Source organism: Pochonia chlamydosporia, chromosome 2 (genome assembly GCF_001653235.2).
Source record: "Pochonia chlamydosporia 170 chromosome 2, whole genome shotgun sequence".
Classification (NCBI taxonomy): domain Eukaryota; kingdom Fungi; phylum Ascomycota; class Sordariomycetes; order Hypocreales; family Clavicipitaceae; genus Pochonia; species Pochonia chlamydosporia.
Window position 1 is genome coordinate 2,670,252 of NC_035791.1, and position 25,973 is coordinate 2,696,224.

General features: G+C 50.5%; 8 protein-coding genes across 8 annotated transcripts; 4 read left to right on the forward strand and 4 right to left on the reverse strand.

Annotated features, from left to right (window-relative positions):
- Window positions 1–134: 134 nt before the first annotated feature.
- On the reverse strand, window positions 135–5,123 carry VFPPC_02920 (HEAT repeat protein; the record flags this gene model as incomplete). The annotated part of the gene is made up of 7 exons (XM_018282497.1): window positions 135–863; window positions 916–1,583; window positions 1,636–2,473; window positions 2,531–2,765; window positions 2,824–4,063; window positions 4,126–4,967; window positions 5,023–5,123. The coding sequence occupies 7 exons, from the start codon at window positions 5,121–5,123 to the stop codon at window positions 135–137; spliced, it is 4,653 nt and encodes a 1,550-aa protein (XP_018146991.1).
- A 370-nt stretch (window positions 5,124–5,493) lies between these two features.
- VFPPC_15580 (60S ribosomal protein L1) lies at window positions 5,494–6,335 on the forward strand (the record flags this gene model as incomplete). The annotated part of the gene is made up of 3 exons (XM_018293333.1): window positions 5,494–5,512; window positions 5,619–5,990; window positions 6,073–6,335. The coding sequence occupies 3 exons, from the start codon at window positions 5,494–5,496 to the stop codon at window positions 6,333–6,335; spliced, it is 654 nt and encodes a 217-aa protein (XP_018146992.1).
- Window positions 6,336–6,645: 310 nt separating this feature from the next.
- Window positions 6,646–8,609, reverse strand: VFPPC_02921 (GPI mannosyltransferase 4; the record flags this gene model as incomplete). Its single annotated transcript, XM_018282498.1, has 4 exons — window positions 6,646–7,576; window positions 7,645–7,772; window positions 7,851–8,236; window positions 8,501–8,609. The coding sequence occupies 4 exons, from the start codon at window positions 8,607–8,609 to the stop codon at window positions 6,646–6,648; spliced, it is 1,554 nt and encodes a 517-aa protein (XP_018146993.1).
- A 3,955-nt stretch (window positions 8,610–12,564) lies between these two features.
- Window positions 12,565–13,265, forward strand: VFPPC_13359 (SCF complex subunit Skp1; the record flags this gene model as incomplete). The annotated part of the gene is made up of 4 exons (XM_018291136.1): window positions 12,565–12,634; window positions 12,702–12,799; window positions 12,864–13,034; window positions 13,089–13,265. 4 exons carry the CDS (start codon window positions 12,565–12,567, stop codon window positions 13,263–13,265), a joined length of 516 nt encoding a protein of 171 aa, XP_018146994.1.
- Window positions 13,266–14,019: 754 nt separating this feature from the next.
- VFPPC_17555 (hypothetical protein) lies at window positions 14,020–14,376 on the reverse strand (the record flags this gene model as incomplete). Its single annotated transcript, XM_022429253.1, has 1 exon — window positions 14,020–14,376. The coding sequence occupies one exon, from the start codon at window positions 14,374–14,376 to the stop codon at window positions 14,020–14,022; it is 357 nt and encodes a 118-aa protein (XP_022285720.1).
- A 1,198-nt stretch (window positions 14,377–15,574) lies between these two features.
- Window positions 15,575–16,387, forward strand: VFPPC_13360 (small GTPase superfamily, ARF type; the record flags this gene model as incomplete). Its single annotated transcript, XM_022428875.1, has 5 exons — window positions 15,575–15,649; window positions 15,716–15,754; window positions 15,822–15,905; window positions 15,971–16,294; window positions 16,385–16,387. The coding sequence occupies 5 exons, from the start codon at window positions 15,575–15,577 to the stop codon at window positions 16,385–16,387; spliced, it is 525 nt and encodes a 174-aa protein (XP_022284577.1).
- Window positions 16,388–18,589: 2,202 nt separating this feature from the next.
- On the forward strand, window positions 18,590–20,150 carry VFPPC_02922 (catalase; the record flags this gene model as incomplete). The annotated part of the gene is made up of 2 exons (XM_022428299.1): window positions 18,590–18,758; window positions 18,835–20,150. The coding sequence occupies 2 exons, from the start codon at window positions 18,590–18,592 to the stop codon at window positions 20,148–20,150; spliced, it is 1,485 nt and encodes a 494-aa protein (XP_022284578.1).
- A 2,156-nt stretch (window positions 20,151–22,306) lies between these two features.
- VFPPC_13361 (hypothetical protein) lies at window positions 22,307–23,326 on the reverse strand (the record flags this gene model as incomplete). The annotated part of the gene is made up of 1 exon (XM_018291138.1): window positions 22,307–23,326. One exon carries the CDS (start codon window positions 23,324–23,326, stop codon window positions 22,307–22,309), a length of 1,020 nt encoding a protein of 339 aa, XP_018146997.1.
- Window positions 23,327–25,973: the final 2,647 nt, after the last annotated feature.

The following is a 25,973-nucleotide window of genomic DNA, read 5'->3' on the forward strand; positions in this document are numbered from 1 at the left end:
AGAATTTGGAAACACGGGAGTTTTGCATATTATGATGATATACGGCCACTGAACAGCATTGAAATGGCATGGCGCAATTGGTTTGGGGAGCACATACGTTACGAACATATACCAGGTTCTATTCAGAATATACGTTAACCATCTATCCACCCTTCAGTAAGCAGATTTGATACTCTCGTCTTGTTCACGCGCAAAGCCTCCTTTGCCGTTCCAACCACTTCTTCCAACGCAGCACTCTTGACCTTCTTCCCCAACGCCACCGAGCAACGAATCAGCCGAGTACAAATAGCAAACACAGTCGGATTCGACGCCCATCCCAACGGTCCGTCCTCCAATTCTGCAAGTTTATGCAGCTGTCCAATGCCACCCTGCGCCCAACATACCAGCCGGACCAAATTCTCATCCTCGGCATCCCATTCAAGCGTTTCAAAAACGTCCACCCACCGCTTCGTCTCGCGCACCTCGTCAATAAACAAATTCTGCTCCTCCACCACGAAAAGCGAGTCATCGAATTCGAGCGCCTGAGCGAGCTCAACCTCTGCTGGTTCCCAGTTCGTGCGGTTCGCAGCCCGGACGCCAAAGTAGCCAACTAGACGGTCCGCTACGATGGCCCTGAACTCTGGTGTCGTGCCGAACTGGGTGGCGAGGAGTCGGAGGAGATGGTTTGCTGCTTCGATAGGAACGAGGGCGGTGCCGATGACGGATTTCGCAGCCATGGCGGCCATGTCACGGACTTCGTCGTCATCGTCGTTTAGGAGGTCGTAGAGCGTGAGGAGGGCAGGGAGATGCTCTACAGAGAATGATGTGCGGATGGCGAAAAAGGATTGGAGAGATGAGGCGGCTGCGAAGCGAGTGTCGAAAGTCTGGTAGTCTTGTTAGTGTTTTGTGGACTGGGTAGGGAGTGAGAGGATTTACCTTGTCGTCTAGAGCGGCGTCGGCCATGATGAGACCCCATGCGTGGATGCTCATAGTTGTGGGTTGGGAGCTTAGTGCTGCGGCGATGGAACCGCTTGCTCTGATGACTGCGTTTGAGAGGGCTGGGTTCATGGGACGGGTGGGCAGGGTTACCCAGAGAGATATCAATGCTTCTTTGGGTACTTTGTCGAAGACTTTGATCTCGAGAAGCTTGTCTAGGACGTGGGCTACGTTTTCTATGGAGAGGACCTGGGCTTCTGAGTAGGAGGTTTCTAGACAGACGTTGATGTATAGAGTGGATAGCGCGGCCAGGGTGTCCTGTGAGCATGACGAAGTATCCCAGACTTTGGGGATGGTTTCGAGGGCGGCGACCAACCCGTCGAGACCGACTTGTTGGCTTTGGAGGAGAGATTGTAGCTGTGTGATGGCGTCTTGCTGGGTTGACAGGAGGAATACGTCGTGGATGGCCTTTTGGATCTTTAGGAGAGCAGATGCTGTGTTTGTGGGCATGGTGATGTTGAATTTGGTTAGGGGTCGCTTGTTGGCCAGTTCAAAGGACCAAATCATGTTTATGACTCCTAGATATGTGGCGGTGATGTCGGGACAGTTGGGAAACAGGGCGTCCACCTTTGCTTGGGAAAGGAAGGAGTTTAAGTCCGGTAGACCGACTGACATGGTTAGCTATTGGTATTTTGAGGAAATATAGTGAGGAATACATACTGAGTAGTCGTTCATGGGCAACTTCACTGAGCCTCTCAATGAGAAACTTAAGGGTCATGAGAACTCCGTGGACATGGTTCTGTTTGATTTTGGATTCGCCAGCCACTGCCGTCTCAAAGATATCCTTGATAACGACGAGCCACTTCTCATGCAGGAGACAGGAACAAAGCGTACGGGCAGCCATGTCACGCACATGCCACACCGGGCTGGACAGATACGCAGCCACATGAACTTGGATTTCGTCACGCAACAAATCAGGAGGTCCCGCGCGGCGAATGATATCCAGAGCAGGAAACACAGACTCAGCAGCTGCGGTGCCTGAACTCGACATTTCAGAGAGGATTCGGTGTCCCGACTGAAGGAGGTTCCTGAGCACGCCGGGCAGGTTTGGGTACCGGTGGTAATGGATGCGGTTTGCCTTGCCATCCCACCCTGCCTCAATCATGGCCTTGCTCTCGTGAGTGCCGAATAGGTTGTCGATGAGACTTCGGAGGAAGATGAGGCCGCAGTTGCGGATGGCCCATAGTTCGGATCGGAGTCCACCGGCTGCTAGTTCGAGACACTGAGGTAGGTATGACTCGGACTTGTTTCCCAATGCTGTTAGGAGAGAGTTTTTGAAGATGTCCTTGAGGCAGTTGTATGCGTGGACTTGGGACAGATTTGAGCCGTCTGTTTCTGAAACCTTTGCTTCTTTGGCGGCGATGCTCATCAGCGTGTCCATGACTTGATCGAAGCTGGGATGTGCGGCGTTTGCAGCGAGGATTCCCGTAATCATGGATGGAATTCCTGCGGATCGACGAGTCGTTGATGCTTGTGAGTAGATTGCGTTCAATGTACCCTGTACCAGTTAGATATTACGGCCAATTGTTGGGCCATGGTGTAGGATGGTACTTACTTCGTACCAGGTGTCCAGAAGAGGCTTCTCATTTTCGGCTAGTTTCAAATGCTTTGTCTGTTGACAACAAGTAGCGAATGTGGCAGAAACGGTGGTGAATGCACCTCGGTGACGCAAAGTTGCCAGCTGGGTGAAGGTCAAGTTTCCTATTCTCTCGAATACTTCCTTCGAGGGGATGATCAAGCCGTCTCGGGATCCGTTACGTATGGTCAGGATAATCGTGCGCATCAAATTGCTGTAAATAGAGTTAGGTGCTTCTGCTATGTGCGCGGCAGGACAGACAGTTTACAAACCTTGACTCGTGGACAGCACGGAAGCTGTAGCTTAGGAGATCCTTGGTGTCAAGCCCATCAACCTCCTCGAGTTCCTGAGGCAAGTGTCCTTCTGGAGAATCATCACACAGAATATCTCGGACAGCCCTCCATGCCCGCTCACAGCACGACACAATCTCTAGTTGAAGCTTTCTCGCCTCATCTAGCTTAGATGCAGAGAGTTTGATCTCGGAGACTACCTGCCAGGTATGGCACAAGGACGCAAAGTCTCCATGCAGAGGGGCATCAACGACGGCTTGGCCGAGGTCTTTCTCTGCCATGGAGGCTTTTCGGCTCAACTCATTGACCATATCTGCCAGCAAAGTGATTCTCTCCGCTCCGGATTCAAGGAATCGGTAAAGCAACTGGGATGATTTCGAGGCGCCGTCCGAGTGGTCTGCTCTAGCTGTTTTACGAGCAAGTTCATTAGCCTTTTGTGATAGCTCGGTGATTTCGCCAACGGGCACTTTGGTCGCTTCCAGTCCAGTCAATGTAAGGCGACGATATCTGCCGTCGGCGTAGCATTTCGCCAGTGCCGTCGCCGCGATGTCTCTGACATCCTCAAAGGGATCCATGATCAAATCGAATAATGCTCGAGCCCATTTGGAATTTAAACAATCAAAGAAGAGTACTTGATCATCAGATGTCTCCCACGTCTTACTCGTATCCCCTTCCAAGCGCACGATGTGTATTAGAGCCTTCAGAGCCGCAATGTGCCTCTGGTATGACGCCGTTGGGGTTAATTCCTCGCAGAGGAAGGCAAGATACCAGTGGAGAAACTTGACGTGGTAATCCAAGCAGTGCGTCAGTTGGACGTCGGGTAAAGCAATCAGGTTCGACCGATAGAGAATAGGCTGCGAAACAACATCTTTGTCAGCTGGAGGAGGCGCCTTTGCTTTCTCTGCCTTGGCTCGGGCCCGTGGGATGCTGCGCTTCAGGACGTGAATGGCACCGCGGACTCTCTTAAACATGTCTCGAGTTTTGGCAACAACATCCACTCTGAACTTGGCATCTGGGTCGGCGAAGAAGGCTCCCAGGTGCTTTCTGATTAGATCAAAAGCAACTGGCGAGTATGGCCGTGTGGTTGATGGCGACGTGATGAGCAAAGATAGCGCCAGAGCACGAACTTCATGAGAAGGATGTGCAAGTACACTCTCCAACACATTTTCGTGAAGGGTAATGGAAGAATCATCTCCTGCCGACTTGTCGGTGTTGCCAATGGCTTTAGAGGTGAACTTGTTAGTGCCATGCACCCAAGTCGAGTAGAGTATAGGCTTGACGTACCGGGTTCTTCGACAAGACCAACTCTCTTGCCGGTCTCCAAAGCAGCTAATTGCAACAACGCAGGAGTATTCATGTCCATCTCGCTCGCTCCAGACACGGCATGATCTTCATTCATCATCTCCAGAAACCTCAACGCCTCTGGTCTGTCAAGCTTGAACAACGGCAAGAAGACGTAGTTCTTGAGTGACTCCAGCAAATTTGGCTCCTCGGCCAAGACGTCAAGAAGCCACTCATGCCATATCTCTATGGTAGGAACTTGCCCTGTAACCTTTCCCTGTCTCCAAAATCGGTAGATGGTCACAATCAATCTGCCAGCGGTAGGACAAACAAAGTGGAGGCGCATCCAGTGAAAGAGATCCACGGTAAATATCCTCCATGTTTCCACGTCGTCCTGCGCACTCAGATCCTTTCTAAAGGACAAATAGACCAGCTTGATGTCGTCCAGGGAAAATACGCCTTTCGATAGGAAGTGATCCAGCGTCTTGATGGCAGACTTTGCAACAGGCTTCGTGGAACGTCCAATGACAATCGAGATGAGATTGTCCAAGATACTTTGCTTCGTCTTCAATGAGCCTTCCCGATCCGGGTTCTTGAGAATACATTGGGCAACCAGATCGAGAACCAGCTTCATCGACCGATGGTTGTCTGACTCATTCCACTCAATGTAAAAGTTGAACAATTTCAATGTGACATCTTGTGAGAGCGCCCATTGCCGTATGCCATCAGAATTAGACTTGGAAGATTGCTCGACAAGGCCACAGAGCCTTATGCATGCTTGTCCGGACACAGATTTGGGTTGAGCTGCTTCCTGAAGAAGTTGCTCAAAGAGGGAATTTGCGCAACTATAGTACAAATCAGCTAAACTTTCACTCTCGATGACATAAACTAACCACTCACCTTACGCCAAACTCCGTATCTTGCCGTTCAAGCCATTTTATCAACTCAACCGGGTTGGACAGTAGTTCAGTAACCTCTGCAGGAAGCTCTGGCTTCACCATTTCAAATCGTACGAGTTAACCTGGCGACCGGAATTACATACATAGTCTACCAAGACACCAGTGTTTCATGACCAACGTCAAACCATCAGAAACTTCTCATATATAAAATCCACTTGCGTAGTGAGCCTTCTACAACGAAAAGCAGACTGATGCAAATGTTCGACTCGCGGGTGATCACGTGGAGATCCACGTGAGAAAATTTTGCCCTGCCGCACACACGCCCCCACCAGTTAGGTGCTAGCGGGCAGAGTCCCACACGCAAAATCACCAAAATCCCCAAACCCACTTTGGTCCTCGAAAACCCTTTCAACAACAAGACCTGTCCAGATTTACCATTAGATAACGTTGAATCTATTGGGAGACTGCCAAAATGTCTAAGATCACAGTCGGTACGTAAAGAAACTTTCTCCCGATGCCAATTTGCCAAAAGATCTTAGCAATCCACCGTCACATACACCACGGTCAAACAATATCTGTCACTAACACTACCCACAGCCAATGTCCGGACGCAAGTCGCCGAGCTCTTGGAGTACTCCAACGAGACCAAGAAGCGCAACTTCCTCGAGACCGTCGAGCTTCAGATCGGCCTGAAGAACTATGACCCCCAGCGTGACAAGCGTTTCTCCGGCACCATCAAGCTGCCCAGCATCCCCCGCCCTAACATGGCCATCTGCATCTTGGGTGACCAGCACGATTTGGATCGTGCCAAGCACGGTGGTGTCGACGCCATGTCCGCCGATGACTTGAAGAAGCTGAACAAGAACAAGAAGCTGATCAAGAAGCTCGCTCGCAAGTACGATGCTTTCGTCGCTTCCGAGGCTCTTATCAAGCAGATTCCTCGTCTCTTGGGTCCCGGTCTGTCCAAGGGTAAGCAGACATGACTTCTCACCGCCTGTTTGTCAAGCAGGCGGAAATTTCGTCTACTCTTGAGTGCTAACATTCGTGGCAGCTGGCAAGTTCCCTACCCCCGTCTCTCACGCCGATGACCTGACTGGCAAGATCAACGAGGTCAAGTCCACCATCAAGTTCCAGCTGAAGAAGGTTCTCTGCATGGGTGTCGCCGTCGGAAACGTCGCTATGGAGCAGGAGCAGCTGATTGGTAACATCATGCTTGCCATCAACTACCTTGTCTCCCTCCTGAAGAAGGGCTGGCAGAACGTTGGCAGCTTGACCATCAAGGCTTCCATGTCTCCTCCCAAGCGCCTGTACTAAGTGTCTTGTGGAACGATGGTCGGCTGCTTGCTTCTGGGATCTTTGGTATGAGTAAGCTGGTCAAACATGTGCTTAGACTAGGATCTCAATAAAAGGAGTCAAAGTTGCTGAATTTTTTTCTCTCTTGTTTCCTCTTTGTGATGAGCGTGAATTGCTAGTCATGTCCCACCTTTGCGGCGACCCAGATTCTACTCGGGGATTATGAACGTTTACGAATCAGTGGATCGAACATGACACAACACATTAATGGGGATACCAAACAGGAGGATGGATGTCTACAATTTATGTTCAATATATCGACTCTAATTACTCATTTTGGACAGCTTTTGGTGACCCTCCAGGCAATCAAACCCCGACGACCAATCACTCGCGACAGTGTATTCCAAACACCGTCATCTCCAAAATCAAGGTCATCCAAATTCAGATGTTTTCTGTAACGCCAAACCTCTCGAAATCGCAAGCCTTGCAATCCTTTATTTTTCAGGTATGGATCCAGCCATGTTGCTGAAGCTGGTGCAATCAAATAGGTCCCATTCTTTTCTTTTAGGTACTCTCGGTTTCGTCGATCAGCCGGCGTATCGCACGTTGCAAGCTCGTTGAGCTGAGCCAGTAATGCGTCGCCTTTGAGACCCATCACATCTTGAGTTCGCAGAACCTCGTTCTTTCCGTTGAGCAGCCATATTGGCGGTGTGTAAGTCTTCCACCAAATTGCGTGAGTTGCGTCAGGCTGGTTGCTCATAAACACCTGGCCAGGAACGACGCCGCCTTGGTGGTATACTCCCATCAATACCCCAAAGAAAAGGTTGAAAAGAATCCATGCTCCTGCCCAAGCGCGCAACATGGTTTTGTTTTTGGGCAACTCAACCGATGAAAGAATAAGGGGCACGGTTGGCAAAAGAAACCGAGCCTCTTGGTGAGGGAAGATGGACAAAACGAAAAGTCCGGAGATGGCGGAGTATAGTCTCAGCGATAAGTGAGGCTTGGCAAAGAGCAGAATAGCGGCCGGGCCAAGTAGCTGCGGAAGGTTTGCCGCTAGATGTTGATACCACGGGTGTATGCCATGCTGGGCAAGATTTGAAGTGTCGGAGTTGTAGAGGAAGAAGTTGAGTGGTGTGATGGTAGGTTTGCGAATTAGGTCGGTCCATGTGACGGGTTCAGATGAGTAGAAAGCGGTATCCAGCGCGATAGCGATTACAGTGGTTATTAACGCAGCCGAGGCCAGGGCCGCAAAAGACAAAGGTCTAGAATTGGTCAGCAGCGCATTCCATCAACAAAAAGTTGTGACATGTTTCGGCCAGAGATTACATACTTATTCCAAAAATGGGGTATCAAACGAAGGCCGGGAATCAATAAAAATGCTGGGAAAGTGGTTCGGTTAAATACGCCAAAAACGGCAACAATTCCAAGCACTGTTGAAGACAAGAGGGATGATTGTTGCTGCAGCAAACGGTTAGTGAATTTGTCACCAAGATGTATCGAGGCAGAATGTATCGCCTCAAAAGAAAGATGTCGTACCCGAGTATCCACAATACGCTGAATCAAAACTAAACTCCATGCTACAACCAAAGTTTCCACTGAATTCGAAAAAGTATGTGTTTGATATGTCCAAGTGACATATGACGAAGCAACCAATAGCACGGCAACGCGACGATGTCGCGGCGAAGGTATCAGTTCGTGAAGGGCCCAGTCCTCCAAGACGAAGCTAATCAAGAACATAAGGACGCGCAAAGTCCAAAATACGGCGATGGGTGGAATTTCGCCATCATTTCCATTGCCGATCCACAGCCAACGGAGCAGTAGCATCGGCAGCCCATAGACGGGCCATAATGGGAATACGCTTCGAATCGGGTGCTCGCTCGTAAACTCCCAGGTCCGTCGAACAGGATAACTAAAAATCTGGCCTATACATTGACCATGACGTTTGTGTTAGCAGGAAACTTCTCACGAGATGCAGGCACGGTAGCAAACACGAGCGCGTGACTTGGCCAAACGACTCTGTCGATCCACCAATCCAGACGCACGCACTTGCGTCTTACACCTTGGCTGTAGTATCTGCGTCGCGACACACAAAGTGGCCGAGCATGGCTTATGAATTCTGCCAGCGAAGCGCGCAAGACCATAACTAAAAAAAAAAGGGCGACGCAACAACAAGGGAAAAATCATACCGGCGATGACCTCTGGGCCTTGGAAATTCTCGTCGGGGTGTAGATAGCTGGGTGACAGGGCGAACCACAGCCGTATCAGAACCAGAAGCAGGTAAGTACGCCGCCACATAGTTCAGCAACGGAGTCTGGATGTCGTCGATGGCGCAACAGGCATGAGGTCGAATTGTTGATGAATAGTGATGGAGGAGGAAAAGACATGGGAGACTTGAGGTTGGAGAGTCGGCGTGGGTTGACGCTTCCAGAGCGGCGGCGTGTGCAAAAGCAAAACGGCGATGCAGCAGTGAACACGGTGGTTGAGAGCCGAGCAGACGATGAAGTGGGTAAGAGATTAGAAGATATACATATGTATAAAAAGAGGCGACACGAAGGTGAAGCTGAAGGGTTAACCGCGTCGCGACATCAGCATAGATGGAGGAAAAAGTGTTGATGGACAGAGTTTAGCAAAGAGGAAAGGCAGATTAAGCAATTTATCAACGTGTAGTGTACGGAGCACAAGACTTGGTAGGATTCCGGAGTTGGGGCACGGTCAGCGATAACTAAGACCAAGTGAGACCTGCCTGGACCTGGACACAATTGGAGAGCTGTCGAACCCGGAAAAAAAAGGTGTCCAGTCTGGTCAAGTCCTGTTGGGGCAAGGGGGGGATGGGACTGGGACCAGACTGGGCTTGAACAGCACACATGCAGGGCTGATGGGTTGACAGGCAAAGCTCAAGCTGGCACACCAGACTGCCAAGGCACCTGATGCTGACAATCAAATGGGCGATAAACAAAAAATAATAAGGGGCGGATGACCTCATTGCACCAGGCCATAATTCAGCAGCATCACGCATTCGAGTCTGGCCCTTTTCTTCTTCTTTGCTTTGATTCCGTTGTTCTACCTGCTTTGCCCTTGCTGCCCTTTCCCACGTCCGTCTCCGTCCCTAGCACACCATTTCGCCGACGCCCACGGAGCACCAGACATGGACACGTACCGAACAGCACCGACCAAGCAGGGGGGAGACAATCGTGGCAAACTTGACCAAACACACAAGACTCGACTGTTCCAAAAACAATGGGAAGCACCAGAAATAGGGGCTACCTGTTGACCTGTTATTAGTTACAGAAGACAAGCAGCAGCATTGATGAACAATGAACTAACGACAGCCACCAGGGTCTGTCTTTCGTGCACCTCCACTGCGCGCATGTCGTCGGCGATACCAATAAAGAGCTTGCATGGGACAGGCTGTCTGTCATGCTGGGTGAATCAACATTCTTCAGAATCAAAAATGTTCAATGTTGTTGTTCCCCTGGTCGCTAATGAAGGGCAGAACCGCCGCTAAACTCGAGCCGGCAATCAGCTCAGGGGCAACGGGACCGGACACTTGGCGACTCACCTATGATGCTTGCTTGTCGACCCATTCTGGGGACTCAAAGGAGTCTGGGAGTGGTCAAGGGTCAAGTCTGGTGTTATGGAGACTCGACGGCATCGCGCCACACCACGTACCCATGAATCGGCAATCTAACGATTGCAGCCAAAACCTTGAACACAATAGTCCCGGACCGTCCGACTCCGCCCAAGAAGACACAATGGCCTGACGGTGTTAACCATTATTTCCGGGTAAGATCAGGGCACTGGTTCGTACGATATTCTCTCTGCCATTTACCAGAGAAATTGACCTTCTTGGATCTACAGACCTACGGCCATGGACAGCTCAGCGCTGTGGCTGGTTGTAGATGCGGAGGCATAACAAAGATGCAACCACCTCCATGCAACCTCCTCCATGTCGGTTGCCAACCCCAGAGCTGCAATGACACCCCGCGCCAAGATTCAACGATCTGACATAAAGACCGCCAGACATGGCCGTTGCATGGAGGGCCTAAAAGCCATCTGTGAATGCTCTTTCTTTCCCTTGCCATTGGCAGCGAGAAGATTCTTATCCTACGTCGCCATGTCTTGCGGATCAAAGACACTGTACATGGTTAGGAAGGAGCAGTCCTCTGCGATGAAAAATTCCATTACGAGAAAGCGGTCATAGTCTTCGTTGTTGCGGTGATTTGGAACCGACTTAGGGACATAGCTAGATGGCTTCGAATGACTTGGATCGAAGGGAATGTGTTGGGCATTCTAGCGGCACAACGAAAAGACGCCATCCACACATAGTATTCTTCAAGGTGTTGTCCTGGAGAAGTCTGAGACACTGGCGAAAGGCTTGCAGTCGTCTTTGACTCGAAGCCAAAAGCCTCCCCAGACCACATTTGATGGCCGGCAACGCAAGACATTGTTCATTGAGGGTGCCATGCAGTCTTGTACGTCACTGTACTCAGTCTAGACCAAGAGGAGGAGGTTACAGGGCGCCATATCGCCTCAACAATGTCTTGCAGCATCTCGCATTCCAGGACCATTATGCTCCGTCTGAGATAGCCATCCACTTCGCAGAGGCAAAAGTCAAGTCGGATCCAAGGCCACTAGTCAGGCTGAGAGGTTGGTGGGTCAACATAATGTACCTATGGCAGGTGTGTGTATTCATCGGAGAATTTGACTCGATTACTATTTTTCTCTTTTATCTTTTGGCGGAAGGGAAGCTCACATCAGACGAAGGCTGATTGGAGACCATGCCCTAGATGATTATGCATGCATATAAAACTTTGTCAACAGTTCAGTTCAAGCTACTGACAGGTGGTGGCGCTGCTGCCCATTGCATGGTCTCAACTTACATCAGGTTCGTAGATCTTGACGAGCCGACAGATTGACGGCACTTTCCCGGACGCAGCAATGTGTCTTTGATATCTCGCTCCGTGAAAGTCATTCTTGTCATGAGTATGGTCGAACGCATGTTCATCAAGATAAAGGACAATCCTCGCATCGCAGAGGGCTACAATGAACAGGGCCTCTCGCAAACCCGGCTGACGCCAGAGACAGACAGGTTGAGAACAGGGAAAGCTGGTCGTTTAGTTTGGTAGTGCCAACGATAAAACTAGTAATTTCTCTCACCCGTACTGACAGTCAATATCAGATAGGGGCTCAAGGTGTTTCTCTTTCACACCTGAGCACCCAGACTCTGGAGTTTCGTTCTTCCACAGCACATCCACATCCAACCAACAGAACGAGGACTCGACACTTGCCTCATTTTTGTGGGCGAGAGGATTAAAGCCTTGTGAATCATTCGGTGACTTCATTGTCATCTTTGGCTTAGCCGATTCTGGCACTTTCCACCAAGGCCGATACAATTTTAGGGCAAGGCAGACCAACAAGCATCAGAGCATTCACCCAACGTAGGAGATAATAGCAAGACGAGGCTGCCTGTGTGCACAAGCGCCTTGTGAGAGAAAGTCGAGGCAAGGCAGCAGCCCCACTTGACAACATCCATTTGCACCTGCACCTGCACAGCACCCACCTGTTGCCTGCCATCCTTGAATGTTCCTGCCCATCACTGTCCTCAAGCTTGCTCCAGCACGGCATCGGTTCAACTCGCCCCTGCCGAATTCAACTTGACACCACTGAAGTGTGAACTGCTGCCTCCCGTCACACACATGCAATCACTTGTCAACCCAAACTTGCCAGCCATGAACAAGAAATCATCTATTCTGCAAGCTTATTCATGAACTCTGTTCTGCAATTCTTTGATTTGGTCCATCACAAGGTTTTCTACTTTTAAACAAAGAAGCACTGCACCAAAGAAAGTTATTTATTTCGTCAAAAGAAGGCTTTCCTCTCATACTCACGTTCAGTCCGAACAAACGCAAACCAAAGAGTCCACTTTCAATTAACGCTTTGTTCCAGGCCAAGTGCAAAGCCACCACCCAGACAAAACAGTCATACTTCTGCTAGCTGGGTCAAGTATGTCCCGACTCCAGTCTTCTCCATCCACCAGCCTTCCGTGAAAACCCGCAGTGGCCCTAACTGAGCCAGAGACCGTTTTATCTTCCAACGCCCATCCTTGGTCCTGAACTCGCCTCTGTCATCTCTCAGTACATAAACCACAGCCGCCCCCAGTCACGACAGGAATCGTCTTGCGCTTCTCCAGCTTCTCCCGCCACGCCAACACTTTGATACCCCAACGAGACACGTATAACCATCCGTCGCTATGGCCACCGAAGCTAAGTCTGGCCCCAAGGTCTTCTTGGCCTCCAACGACTCGGCCACTATTGAAGTCGGTAAGTAACCGAAAGCTTGTTCCTGATTCCCTGCATTTCAAAGACTCCATGCTTACATTGCGATAAGACCGTGTCGTCGCTGAGCGTTCAATGCTCATCAAGAACATGCTCGACGATCTTGGCGATGCGAACATTCGTGAGGACAACCCGATCCCAATCCCCAACGTAAGCCACGCTTTTCTCCGACGTCACTCTTGATGCCCCAGTGTCACCTCTAACACAAACCCAGGTCAACGAGGCTGTTCTTCGCAAAGTCATCGAATGGTGCGAACATCACCGCAATGATCCTCCCCAGGCCCAGGATGACGAGTCTGATGGCCGACGACGTACCACCGACATTGAGGAGTGGGACCAGAAGTTCATGCAGGTCGATCAGGAAATGCTTTTTGAGATCATTCTTGTAGGTTTATGCTCCATGTACTGTGTTGTCACGTCGCAAACTAATTCATGGCAGGCGTCCAATTACCTCGACATCAAGCCTCTCCTTGACGTTGGTTGCAAAACCGTTGCCAACATGATCAAGGGCAAGTCACCCGAGGAGATCCGCAAGACTTTCAACATTACCAACGATTTCACCCCGGAGGAAGAAGAACAGATCCGCCGAGAGAACGAGTGGGCCGAGGACCGATAAAGCCCTTGGCTCGGATGCTTCATGGATATGCTTCTGTTGGGGAAGTTCTTGGCTCGTTGGAAGTCATTCCGCCCCGCTCATGAAATTCGGTCATTTGTTTTCGCTGCGGCAAAATCTGCCGTGCACGCTAGGCGTTCGTGGGGGTTGATTAGGTGGAATTGGTGATGGATTCTGCGCTTTGCAATGCATCTTTGTTTACGCTTGCACTTCCTCAGGTATACAACTCAGATAATTCATGATGTTTCTAGACCTTCGGGTGCCACCATGTGTTTGTATTTACTCGGTGAGCTGCGTTGATGAGTTCCGGGTTCAGAGAGAGTTATTCTCGCTCTATGCAGACCACGTCATGACCATGCCCATGCCCATGCCCGCCACCGCAGATGTTTGGAGCTGGAGCTGCATGGCTTCATCAAGGCTGTTTCATGCCCACGGTATATGGGATGAGACTCGGCAACTAAATGTGGCTATTCCCGCTTGCAGAGATAGTTTGACGACATTGTGTCGGTGAATGGTGTTGGAACATGGAGACGTCGTTGGTTCCAGTACCAATGCAATAATCAGATCCACGGGCTTTCATGCACTCCACAATACGACACACTTTGCAATTCTTCAGAGTAAATTTGTCTTACTTATTTTCAGAGACATCAAAAATCTGTGCATTCCATTCCCTAAAACCGACCGTTTCATGCAGTAGTAGCGAGAAATTCGCGATAAACCCTGGCAAATAAAACCCTGCCCTAAATTCCGGTGCGTTTCAACATCTCCTGTTTTCGTTGTTCCTTTGCGCTCCGAGCAGCAGCAAATTCTTCCTCCCTAGTGCTCCTCCAAGTGTAGTGTGCTTTGGGTCCATTTCATCGTCAAGCCATGGTGAGAAAATATGGTGGTGTTGTAGTCGGGCAACAGTTGATGGATGGAGGAGTCGAGAATTGTTGGAGGCGAAACAGTTTAGATGCCGAGGCGGGTCTTTCTCCAGTGCCGTCTCTTCGCGTTGTAGCTGTACGAATACACATGTTAGTGGGATGATTTCAACTTTGTAATATGTGGCAGTGTGTTCTCGTAACGGGTTGGGGGAGTCATGTTTCGAGTTTTCTCTCGTGAGAGGATATGCCATACCGGACGGAGTTGTTGGTTCGGAGTCTAATCCATTGGGGCACAGGGCGGTTCTGCTTCTGCGCCTTGGCAAGCTTCTGCTTGGTACGGAAAGACTTGTGGCTCTATATGAATTTGAAATGTCAGCGTTTCGTGGTCTTCAATCTCTCGGTCGGAGCGGTCGGGAAGCCGTCACAGAACGTGCATCGTGACCTGAGAATACGGAGGTGAACACGGCCGTGTGTATTCTCAGGAAGCGAGCATCGTTGCGGACGGCGTAGCAGGGCGGCGTACCGGCATCTTGGTTGGCTTTGCGTGTCGAGTCGCTAAGGTGGTGATGAATTTCGAGGAGTTGAGACTGAGAGGATTTTTGACCCGCACTCGAGGGCGTAAAACCCTAGCGAGAAGTGTGGTGCGGCTTGTGTGCGAGAAAGTGTGGCCAAGTGTGGCGCTGAGTGTAAATTTTGCCTGAGGCAGATATGAAGCGAGAAATACAGTGGGGGGTCAGAAGTATTTGAACAGGGAAAGGTATCACATATCTCGCTGTATGCTGAGGCATATTGAGCTGTGTTAGTGTATACTTGCATATGTTCAAATACATTGGACCACAGACTGTAGGTGATGGACTTAAGGCCCCACTGCGGCTAAGTGCCCAATTGTAGTGAATGACGGTGGCTGACGATTCGAAAATTGGACAGACAAAATTGCCATGCTATTTATTAGCTCCAATATCTGTGAAGGTTGGCGTATTAATTATGTCCAGTCCCTGCAGCCAATCGTAACTGTAGCCCAGAAGAATCGACCCAAACCACATGTCCCGCGTTCCGCCTAGGAGTATCGGAGGTAGCGCTGTCTGAGAGCCAGTGGGAGGCAGGTTCCAGAATAGGGGACGCATTTCTAATTAATACTTGATCCCCTCTGCCTAAACATTTGCCACGAAACACTCGAAAATCACCAAGAGAAGACGCAAACAGGAGACAAACTCAGCGGTCACCTTTCTATTCGCAGCTTCGCCCCGTTTACCAGTGAATTTTGTTCGATTTTCCCGCCCGATTCTTCCGACAAGGTGACCACGTGTGTCCGCAGCGTCAACAGCCCACCGAAGCTTTGTGCTGATCTTCGGGCCCTGAACCTAGCCGACCTGGGTCTTTATTTATTTATTTATTTCTAATTCTTTCCCTCAATACGCCGTATACGCAAACGTCACAAATCTAGTCGCCATGGGTGCGGGCATGTCATGGTTTTCCAACTTGCTTTGGGCAAAGAAGGAGATTAGAATATTGATCTTGGGTCTTGTATGTTTGTTGGCATCGCGGCGCGTTTTTGATGGAGTGGACGAGGGTTGACATGCTGTGCACTAGGACAATGCTGGCAAGACGACACTGCTATACAGACTAAAGGTTCGCACCGTCTGACCGTGTCCCTGACGCTGGGGAGATTGTAAATTACTAACAGGTAGGCGAATAGATTGGCGAGGTCGTCACCACGATACCTACAATCGGGTTCAACGTCGAGTCAGTGACATACAAGAATCTAAACTTTAATGTCTGGGTACGTATCATGCCGCACTCAACGCAAAAAGCATGCCCTTGTAGCTGACAAACTCGCCGGTACAGGATCTGGGTGGCCAAACAAGCATTCGACCCTACTGGCGATGTTACTACGCCAACACAGCAGCCGTCATCTTCGTCGTCGACTCCACCGATATCGAACGGTTACAAACCGCGGCCGAGGAACTAGCGGCGATGCTGAATGAAGAAGAACTCAAGGACGCGGCTCTGTTAGTATTCGCCAACAAGCAGGACCAGCCTGGCGCAAAGGGCGCAGGTGAAATTTCCGAGGCCCTGCGTCTGGGCGAGCTGCGTGACCGGAACTGGAGCATCATGGCGTGCTCCGCCGTGGATGGTAGTGGTATCAACGAAGGCATGGACTGGTTGGTGGTAAGTTTGAACTTCTTGGCGTGGCATACTCCCTTGTGTGAACAAAGGCTAACGTGACGGGTGCTTTTGCAGCAAACGGTTAATCAGGAGTAAGCATGGCGTGCGCAATCGAATTCAACTCTTTTCCCAACACCTTTTCGACTCTTACTCTTAATTTGTACAACAAACGACCCAAAAAAAAAATGATGTGATGATAAAGGCACTCTCACGATTCCGTCGCATCTTGGTAGACAAATAGTCACAGGTCATGACAGGGAGAAACGGGAGTTCAGCGGCATGGAGGCAAATACGTCTGGCGCCGGAAGGTAGCAGTTGTGTTTGTTGTTCGATGTCGGCGATGATAACACACTGCGAGAGGCGGAATATCGCATAAAAGACCGATTACGGCGCTGGTGTGGCGTAGGCATAATACTAACTGGTACGATACTTTAATACTAGATTGGGGACCCGTCGAGGTTCTTTTCTGATTCCTTGCAAGAGGTGTGCTGTATTGGCTTGTGACTATTTTCTTGGTGCAATGGGTGGAGTTGGAAGTTGATGTTGTGTACTATGTGGACTTTGTTGGTGAAAGTGAGGTTTGTCGGTGGTGCAATGATGAGTGCCGTGCATGAGCCAGGTTCATCCTTGGGATGTGCATGTTTATATATTGGTTGATATAACGCAAGGCTCACGATTAGTCATAGTGATGCGAACCAGAAGGTATTGTGTCTACAGAATGCACTTGGAGTACAGTCAGTAAACCCATGGAAGCTGGCCGAGGTTGCTTCGATGGACGACTTCTTGCATGGCCACTTAATCGATATCCATGTATGACATTGGATTGGTTTGAAACGGCATATAAATGAGACGGAGCACTAAAAGTAGACGTTACGGATGGGACAATCCCGTCTGGCGTCATGGTGTTACGATAATCCCGGCGTTGGTACTTCGTTCGGCATTTGATCTGACGAGTTTATGAATGGCGGGTGATGCCGCGGTGAGTCTGCCAACACCGAGCGCGGTTGAGCAATCATGTAAGATGTACTCAAACCTTGTGGCAACAATTACTACAGCATATTTGAAGGCATTGTTGTTGTTGCTTGGCTTGGCACCGCCTACAATTCGGCTTATGTTCTGGAGGCGGCTTCAGTTTTCTCTTGTTGTTTGGGCGTTGCAATGCCAGATCAATATTGTTATAGGAACACCAGCTTCTCCAAAAGCACCATTCAGCCCTACATGACGTTGAGAATACTTACCAGTGCAATGGTGGAATTACTGATAAAACCTTGGACACCCTGTCCAAGAATACAAGCCAACACCCACAAACCTTGGCATTGAATGCAAGTTCAAACACCAGCCTTCCGACACCTCCTCGCAAAGCATGACATCAGACAACCCCAAAGCAACATATCCATGCGATCCGAACCAATCGTTCCCGTCACAAATCGATTTGGTCAGCGTTTTGTTTATCCACCTTTGCTGGAGCTCTGCCGTCGCCGGACCTATCTGGCGATATGTGGAGCAGCTCCTTCATTTGACTTTGCCAACGTTCAGTAAACAACATTTACAGAGAAATAGGGTTTCAATTTGCTATCGAAATACGGAGTACTTAAATGCAGTATTTAATTTGTCTCTGCGTCATCAATTTTGTTGGATGTCAAGAATCGAGACCTGGTGTATTGAGACCTCTAGCTACATGCTTAGGAAGCCTTACTAAGACAAGACCCCTGACCAGATTCCAGACAACACATGGGCAAATGATTCGAAGACCATTACTTCGTATTTGGCAATTGTAAATGTCTCGCCACTTATTGGGTAATGATCCACCGGCTATTTCATCGACAACTTGCTTCCAACTATCAAACTCTATGGTCGGTGGCCGAGCCATTCGCCGCGGGGACTGGAGAGTGACCGAAATGGTGGCTTGAAGTCAACCGTTCACTTGTGGCGACTGCGATGATGCTACATGTGCATGAATACTGACAAAGATGTCAGTAGCGGTCTTGCCGGTCTGCCATGTATCATGGCAAACTGAGTTATGATGAGCCCCGGTCGTTACGGGCTCGTTTGCGGCGTTCAAAGTATATAGAGTCACCGTTGACTTGAGCAGTATAAGTGTGGACGCCACTATTCATCGTTCATAAATCTGGCTCTTTGCGGTTTACTTGCTATACATAATTTGAAAATAGCATTTTCCTCGATCAAAAGTGCTACTTGAGCTGTGTCGATACAATCTCACTCAGTTCTCACTCAATACTATCTCACGACTCACTTACACCAAGGCCACCATCACAACTCCTCATACAACTCGCCATCATGGGTGCCAACGAAGCCCATTCAACATATCGCTACAATGAAAAGCCCGTATACACAACCTCCAACGGCGCTCCCATCAACAACCCCGAAGGATGGCAACGCCCCGGGCCAATGGGTCCGTTGCTACTCCAAGACTTTCACCTCATCGACACCCTAGCTCACTTTGACCGTAAGTGCCGTCAACACCAAAACTCATACATCACCATCAAAAAGAAAGACACAGACGTTAACAACCCAACCCAAAGGTGAACGTATTCCCGAACGAGTCGTCCACGCCAAAGGCGCCGGCGCATACGGCGAATTCACAGTCACCCACGACGTCACCGACATCACCAGCATCAACATGTTCAACCAAGTCGGCAAAAAGACGCCCTGCGTAGCCCGCTTCTCAACCGTCGGCGGCGAAAAGGGCTCAGCAGACTCGGCCCGCGACCCGCGAGGCTTCTCCGTCAAGTTCTACACCGAGGAAGGCAACTTCGACTGGGTGTACAACAACACGCCCGTCTTCTTCATCCGCGATCCCACAAAGTTTCCGCTCTTCATCCACACCCAGAAGCGCAACCCGCAGACGAACCTCAAGGACGCCACCATGTTCTGGGACTACCTGTCCACGCACCAGGAGGCCATCCACCAGGTCATGACGCTCTTCTCCGACAGGGGGACGCCCTACTCGTTCCGCCATATGAATGGATACTCGGGCCACACGCACAAATGGACCAAGCCGGACGGCAGCTTTGTGTACACCCAGGTCCATATCAAGACGGACCAGGGCATCAAGACCTTCACCAACGAGGAAGCTGGCAAACTGGCCTCCGAGAACCCCGACTGGCATACCCAGGACCTCTTTGAAGCTATTCAGCGCGGTGACCACCCCAGCTGGACTGTCTACGTGCAAGTTCTCACGCCAGAACAGGCCGAAAAGTTCCGCTGGAACATCTTCGACCTGACAAAGGTGTGGCCGCAGAAGGACGTTCCCCTCCGACCGGTAGGCAAGCTCACGCTCAACAAAAACGTGGAAAACTACTTCGCCGAGATCGAGCAACTCGCCTTCTCGCCCTCCCACCTCGTCCCTGGCATAGAACCCTCCGTCGACCCGGTCCTGCAATCCCGCCTGTTCTCCTACCCTGACACCCATCGTCACCGTCTGGGGACAAACTACCAGCAAATCCCCGTCAACAAGCCCCTCCACGCGTTCAATCCCTTCCAGAGAGACGGCGGCATGGTTGTCAATGGCAACTACGGCGCAAACCCAAATTACCCGAGCTCGTACCGCTCACTGACATATAAGCCCGTGAAGCCGACCGTCACTCATGAGAAGTGGTCTGGCGCGGCGGTGTATGATTTGTTTGGAGACGTTACCGATGAGGATTTCGTGCAGGCGACTGGTCTGTGGAAGGTGCTGGGCCGTACGCCAGGCCAGCAGGAGAATTTTATTTCGAATGTCGCGGGGCATTTGTGTGCCGCCAAGGCTGATACGCGGAAGAGAACGTATGATATGTTTAGAAGAGTGGATGGGGGTCTGGGGAAGGCTATCGAGGAGCAAACTGAGAAACTGGCGTAATTGTATTGCGAAAGATGGATGAATATGTTACGAAACATGGGATTTTATATACTTGACAACATCTTTGCTAGGAATACAATAACTAAATCGTATATAGTTTGATTGTAAGATACTTTGTGTCCTTGCCTACAGTGACAACTAGCAGGCCTTCGTCGCCTACGTATACATACATCACCAGATTCATGCGCGTCACAACAAAGTGGGTGGAACAAATTTGTTCGTATTTAGATTAACTATAATACTGCAACGACTAAAGAACAAACGAGCAGGGGGTCCCCTTTGCAGCAGCGGTGCGCTTGTCCTTGGTGTATATAGAAACCCAATGCATGCGACGGACAAACCGGAAGACCATGTCAGAGAGAAAGAGGCGGCCATTTCTCGCCCCCTTTTCCTCTCTCTTTACATCGCATGCACGCCGGGGGGTTATAATATCCAGCATCTCAGTGCTCACAAACCTGCGCTGCAGTCCAGGGGTTGACGGTGCCGCTACGGCTGGTCTACAGCCTTTGGGGATACGTCAACCCGCTTGTGGCGGAAACTCCTCTTGTACTCAGTCCCAGACATGCCCACGACTAGAGCTCGGCTGAGTCGTGTATGACTGGAATCGTAGTAGTTGAGTCCAGTTTCATTGTAGTGAGATGAACTACTTGTTGTGCCCGTCATGGTTTCGAACCATGTCCTGATGCTTCGACATGATTCACAAAGGTAGGCAATGAGACAATACGGCTGTCACGACAACCATACGTTCTCGTCTGCCTACCGTATGAGAGTCACGTTGCCCAGCATTGCTGCGGGCAGAATGCTCTCAAGCGCATGATACGAAACTCTGGGCTGAACGGCAAGATAAAGACGCCGTGCCAACTGCTGTTCTGCACAGCATTGAGCAATCGTCACGGCCCAGTTCTTTCGTTGATACCTGAAAAATACCTTCACCTTCCCATATCCAAATCTCCAAGGCCGGTCTGGCCTGTGGATACTTGGCTGTTTTGATCCTGTTGACAGCCAGTGCCAGGCGAGCCTGAAAGCAGATTCCAGATAAGCTTCCAAGACGAGCCTCTTAACGAAGTATTAGTGTTGTAGCGCGACCGCCAGGTGGAATAGGTAACCAAAATCTGAGAACCAGTCCAGATTTCTATTACACAATTCTCCTTTCGTGACGAGTTGACGTGTCGTTCCGTGTCGATGAAAATGGTCGCCATTCGGCATCAAGCCGCATCATGTCGTCCGTTCATACGTCTCAGAACATTTCGATCGTAATCCATTAAGTGTCGTCAAGTAGTCGTTGGTCGTCGTCATCTCTCAATTCGTCAAGACAGGAAACAAGAAAGAAAATACATTGGGAAAAGTGAAAGCGTGTGTGGTGACCGGAACGTCAGAATTGTTGAGGCATCATCCGTAGGAAGTCTTTGTACAAGCCGCACCGAAAATATAGGCAAACGGTTAAAGTTTAAAAATAAGATGAAGAATGGAAATGTCGGGGAATCAAGAATCCAACAAAGGAGTCTGTCTCGGATCCTAGCCGAGTATCGTGCATTGCTGCATATTCCTCTTATCTTTAACCCAAAGGCACCGGAACAAAGAAAATAAAGCTGAAAAAAAGAAAAAGGAAAATGTAGGGTGTCCAGGAAATGAAGGAAAAAGTCGCGAACCGCCTTGATTGCTGATCGGGTTTTCCCTGCCCAGTTGCAACACGTGTCCCGAGCTAGCGGGATTGATGCACTGCGGCGAGGAGGCCTCGTGATATCGGAAAAAGACAACTGTAATCGAAGACCATCTTCCGAACCCCATGCGTGCTATCGCTAAGTTGCTGGTAAAAGGACGGGACCACGCAAAGACCGAAATGCAAATAGCAAAAGAAGGTAAAAAAAAATTGTCGCAGGAAAAAAATCTCAAAACCGCTTTGTGTCCCAGAAGAGTGGATATTTGCCGAGTTTGTTCGAACTCCGTTCCCAATGCAAAATTATAAACGCCGATTCAAATGCCGTTTCGATAGTGGTGTCTATGTCGCTTTATATCAAAACTGTGGTGTGTGCATGATGCTCCTGAACTCTTTCTCTGGTCCCGAGAAACATTAAAAAAGGACTCAACGGCGCAGCAGCATATTAAGACGTTGTCGTTACCGCTGGATAACCGTCCCCCGTGACCGGTTGTGGTTGTCACATTATAGTCGCGTACTCCTGGTAGCGATCCCAACCGAATCCACCCATGCCGACGCTTACGCCACATTGTGATGATGCAAGCATGCTAGGCAGAGGCAGAGCTGCGGGCATTGGCGCGCTGATGGGTGGCGAGCTGAAGTAGAGAGCAGCAGTGACGTGTGGTTGGGTAAAGGCCGGGGTAGGCGAGGGCATCTGGACGTCGCTCATGCCCATGGTCGCCCACATGGAAGCGCTGGAATCTGCTGATGTCGACGTCACGCTTGGGCTTGAAGGCAGGACTCGCCATGGTTCCACGGCGGGCAGGGAGCCGTGCATGGCAGGCTGTGACCACATATTGTTGACCGGAGAGCTGGGGAGGAGAGGAGGTTGGCGCACAACATCCACAACGCGGGGGGGTGGAGGCAGTAGAGGCTTCATCAGTCCGATGAGGTTGTTCTTGACCTCTTCACTTTTGCCGCAGAGCAATTCACCAGCACCCTCCTCTTCGAGACCTTCCAGGGCGCTGACATGAGTGCGGTAGACAAACTTGTTGACAGCCTGGACAAAGTCTTCGTGGAGCTTTTTGCACTGTTGCTCCTTCTCTGACCAGTCGTAGGTGTTTGCCTTGGCGTCAACGCAATGGATCTTCTCGTGGTACTCGACCAGGGCATCGATTGTATCGGTTGTGAGTTTGTAGGCGACTTCGTTGCGCAAGACCATATCGACGTGAACAATATAGGCCTCAATGTGAACCAGCTGATAGCTAAAGTAGAGTTCGGGTTCCTCGGTGGGCATCTCAGCTTCGGGAAGCTTGGGCAGCATGATGGAGGCAAGAGTCCAGATGGCATTGGGTGAGGACAAGGTCTCGGTAAGGCATCTTTGGTGTTGAGGGACGCTGTTGAGAGGACGTTTTACCCTGTTGACTCGCTTCAAAGTTTGTGTAAGCCATCCCTCAACCTTGGATCCCAAAACAACGTTGACAGAAGATGCCCTCGGGGCAAAGGCTGCGGCCGAAGCCGGGAGAAGCTGGACAGGCATTAGGAGAACTGAGGCCGTCGCGGACACTCAAATGGCAGTTGAAATTGTGGCGGGGTTATTTGAGGGTGGACGAGGGGCGGGCCGGCGGCGGGTGGGAACTGAGGAGGGGTCGGCCGGTAGATGGCAGATGGGAGAACGAACAAAATAACTCTTTCTGGAGGGGAATATAAAAAAAAGACAGCTATGAAAAAGAGAATCGAGGCAACGGAGCCGAGCAGGGAGTGCCGAGAATATGTTGGCTTTATGAGGGGATCGCCTGCTGACGGCCGTAGCCAAGAAGAAGAGAAAGGCGGACGAGGGTGTCGTGAGGAGGGAAGAGAAGAGACCAGACTGGAAGTTGGAGGGTGGCACCGGAGGGGAGTTATACTTGCTCGCTTTCGATTGTGTGTGTGTGTGTGTGTGTGTGTGTCTCTGTCTGGTGGGAGGGCGGGCCACTGGGACATGGCACCAGCTGGGGGGCATTCGATGGAGGTCAGCGTGAGCACCGACGCCTGCAGAGGCGGTACACGACGCACTACATGCACTGGGCCACTATTGTCGGCCACTGTGTTGGCGGAGGGGGGGCACAGCACACCAGACCGCAGACGGGACCAGACTCGACCAGACTGGACATGGAGGTCAATGACATTTGATGACTGACTGCAGTGTCTGGTCTTGTCCACTTGAGCAGCCATTGTGGACTAGCTTCAGCCAAGAACGGGCGGCGCACCTGCTCAAGTGGCCGGCACCGGTACATCAGTACATCTGTACATCTGTACATGCACAAATCATCGTGTCTGGTCTGCTCAACCTCGACCTCGTACTGCAAGACAATAATAGCCCAGCCATGAAAATGGCTCAGCACCAGGCCGCTGGAGTACCCACGGACTGACTGGTAGGCCTCTCGCCCACACGTTGAACCTTGAAATTTCTAACTTTAACTCTTCAACTGTCAAACTTAGAATCGTCAACCCCGACGTCGAATCCTTCATGGGCCCGCCAAAGAAAATCTTGACATGGAAACATTTTGGCCAGCTGCCTCCCAAGACTCCATACCTACTAGGTAGGTAGGCATGGACATCAATAGACAGGGTGACCTCGCACCGGCCGAAGCGGCCAACTGGAGTTGTGCGTCTGGTCTGGTGCGCATTTACCGCGGCCATAGCCCTGGTCATGCCTGGTCGTGGCCTGCTTGCCTGGGAAGTATGGATAACCTCATGGTCCATGTCACTCTTCCTTTCCACCTTGCAACAGAGGTCCACCATAGCCGGCCCTTCGCAATGGGCCCAAGATCGCCCTTGTCCATGATCTTTTTTTGTGGCAACGGCACTTGGTACTACTGCAACCTGCGGGGTCCACCATCATGCAGTCGCAGTCGTCCTCTGCAAATTCTGTGTCTCTCTTCTGCCTCCACGCTGCTCATCATGGCTGTGCTGCGACCTGCATATCAAGCCTGGCTAGGCCACAATCACGACCGCAACCACACCCCCCCATCCCTCAAGCAAAAATCCTGGCCTCAGGCGTTCTCGTGTGGTGTGTGCTTTGCATACCCAAGTTTGTGTTCCATGCCATGGTGTGCAACGTCCTTCTTGGGTCTTGTCTAGCTGAAAGCTGCATCGCAACGCCACATATGCGTCTTGCTCAAACTCCGGAGATTTGCACTAAAGCGTACACTGATGCTTCCTCAGCCTGTGCTCAATTTGCATCAGCATGTGCCGATACGGTGCTTCACGCAGCCTTGGAACCTTCCAAGTGCCACGCAAGCTACCATTTACAGTCGAGCACATTTGCCCGCCAAACACAGCCGCCTCAGATAGATAGACGGTGACCAGGTTTACTTCTTTGCCAACTATGGCTTGAACCTTGTGTTGAGGCACTCGAGCATTTCGACTGAACAGAAGGGTGAGAAAAGAGACAAGCACATGCTTTTGTTTCCCTTGAAGATGTTAAGGAATACTGGGCTAGCCAAAAGAAACACAGCCAGCCACATGCCATCTCTGAGAGGTCGCAAATCATTCCATGGCTGTTGCCCATATCATGGTAATTTTCGGAGCCACACAAAGGTGGCTGGACCTTTCCCCAGCCAGCGCCTGCTAAAGACGACCGTTGTCGTTTTTGCGACGCCTCCTTGTCAAACCAGAAACGATGCCACCAAGCTCGGCGCTTCGTCTAACACGGCCGATCTGATATGCAGTTGTTGAGACATCTTCCCACGGCATGGGAGCAGCCAACTCGCTCATACTAGCTTCAACGTAGGCCGTACTTCCTGTTTCTAGTCGGCGAAGTGGACACGGCCAGTTTTCTATCCTCCTACCGCTTATACCCTACCCTGCCTTTGAATGTGAAAAGTGATAACATTGAGACGGACTGTACGGGACAGTTGGGTTGCAGTCCCATCTTGGTTTTCAGAAAGAGCTCGCGCGGCAGCCGGCCCGGGTTCACTGAACCAACAAAGGAAAACAACCACATCCACTCTCTTTGTCCCGTTGCATATCCAAAACGTGTACTCCGTACTCCGTACAAGTTTTAGAGAACTGTGCAGATATTTGCAGACCTGGCTGCCCAGTGAGAAATCGAAAGTGTGGAGGAGGCACTCACGCCTCACACCCGCAGAGCAATTGCGTCGTGGAGAAATGTCTTGGATGCTAATCGAAGACATCCGGCATAC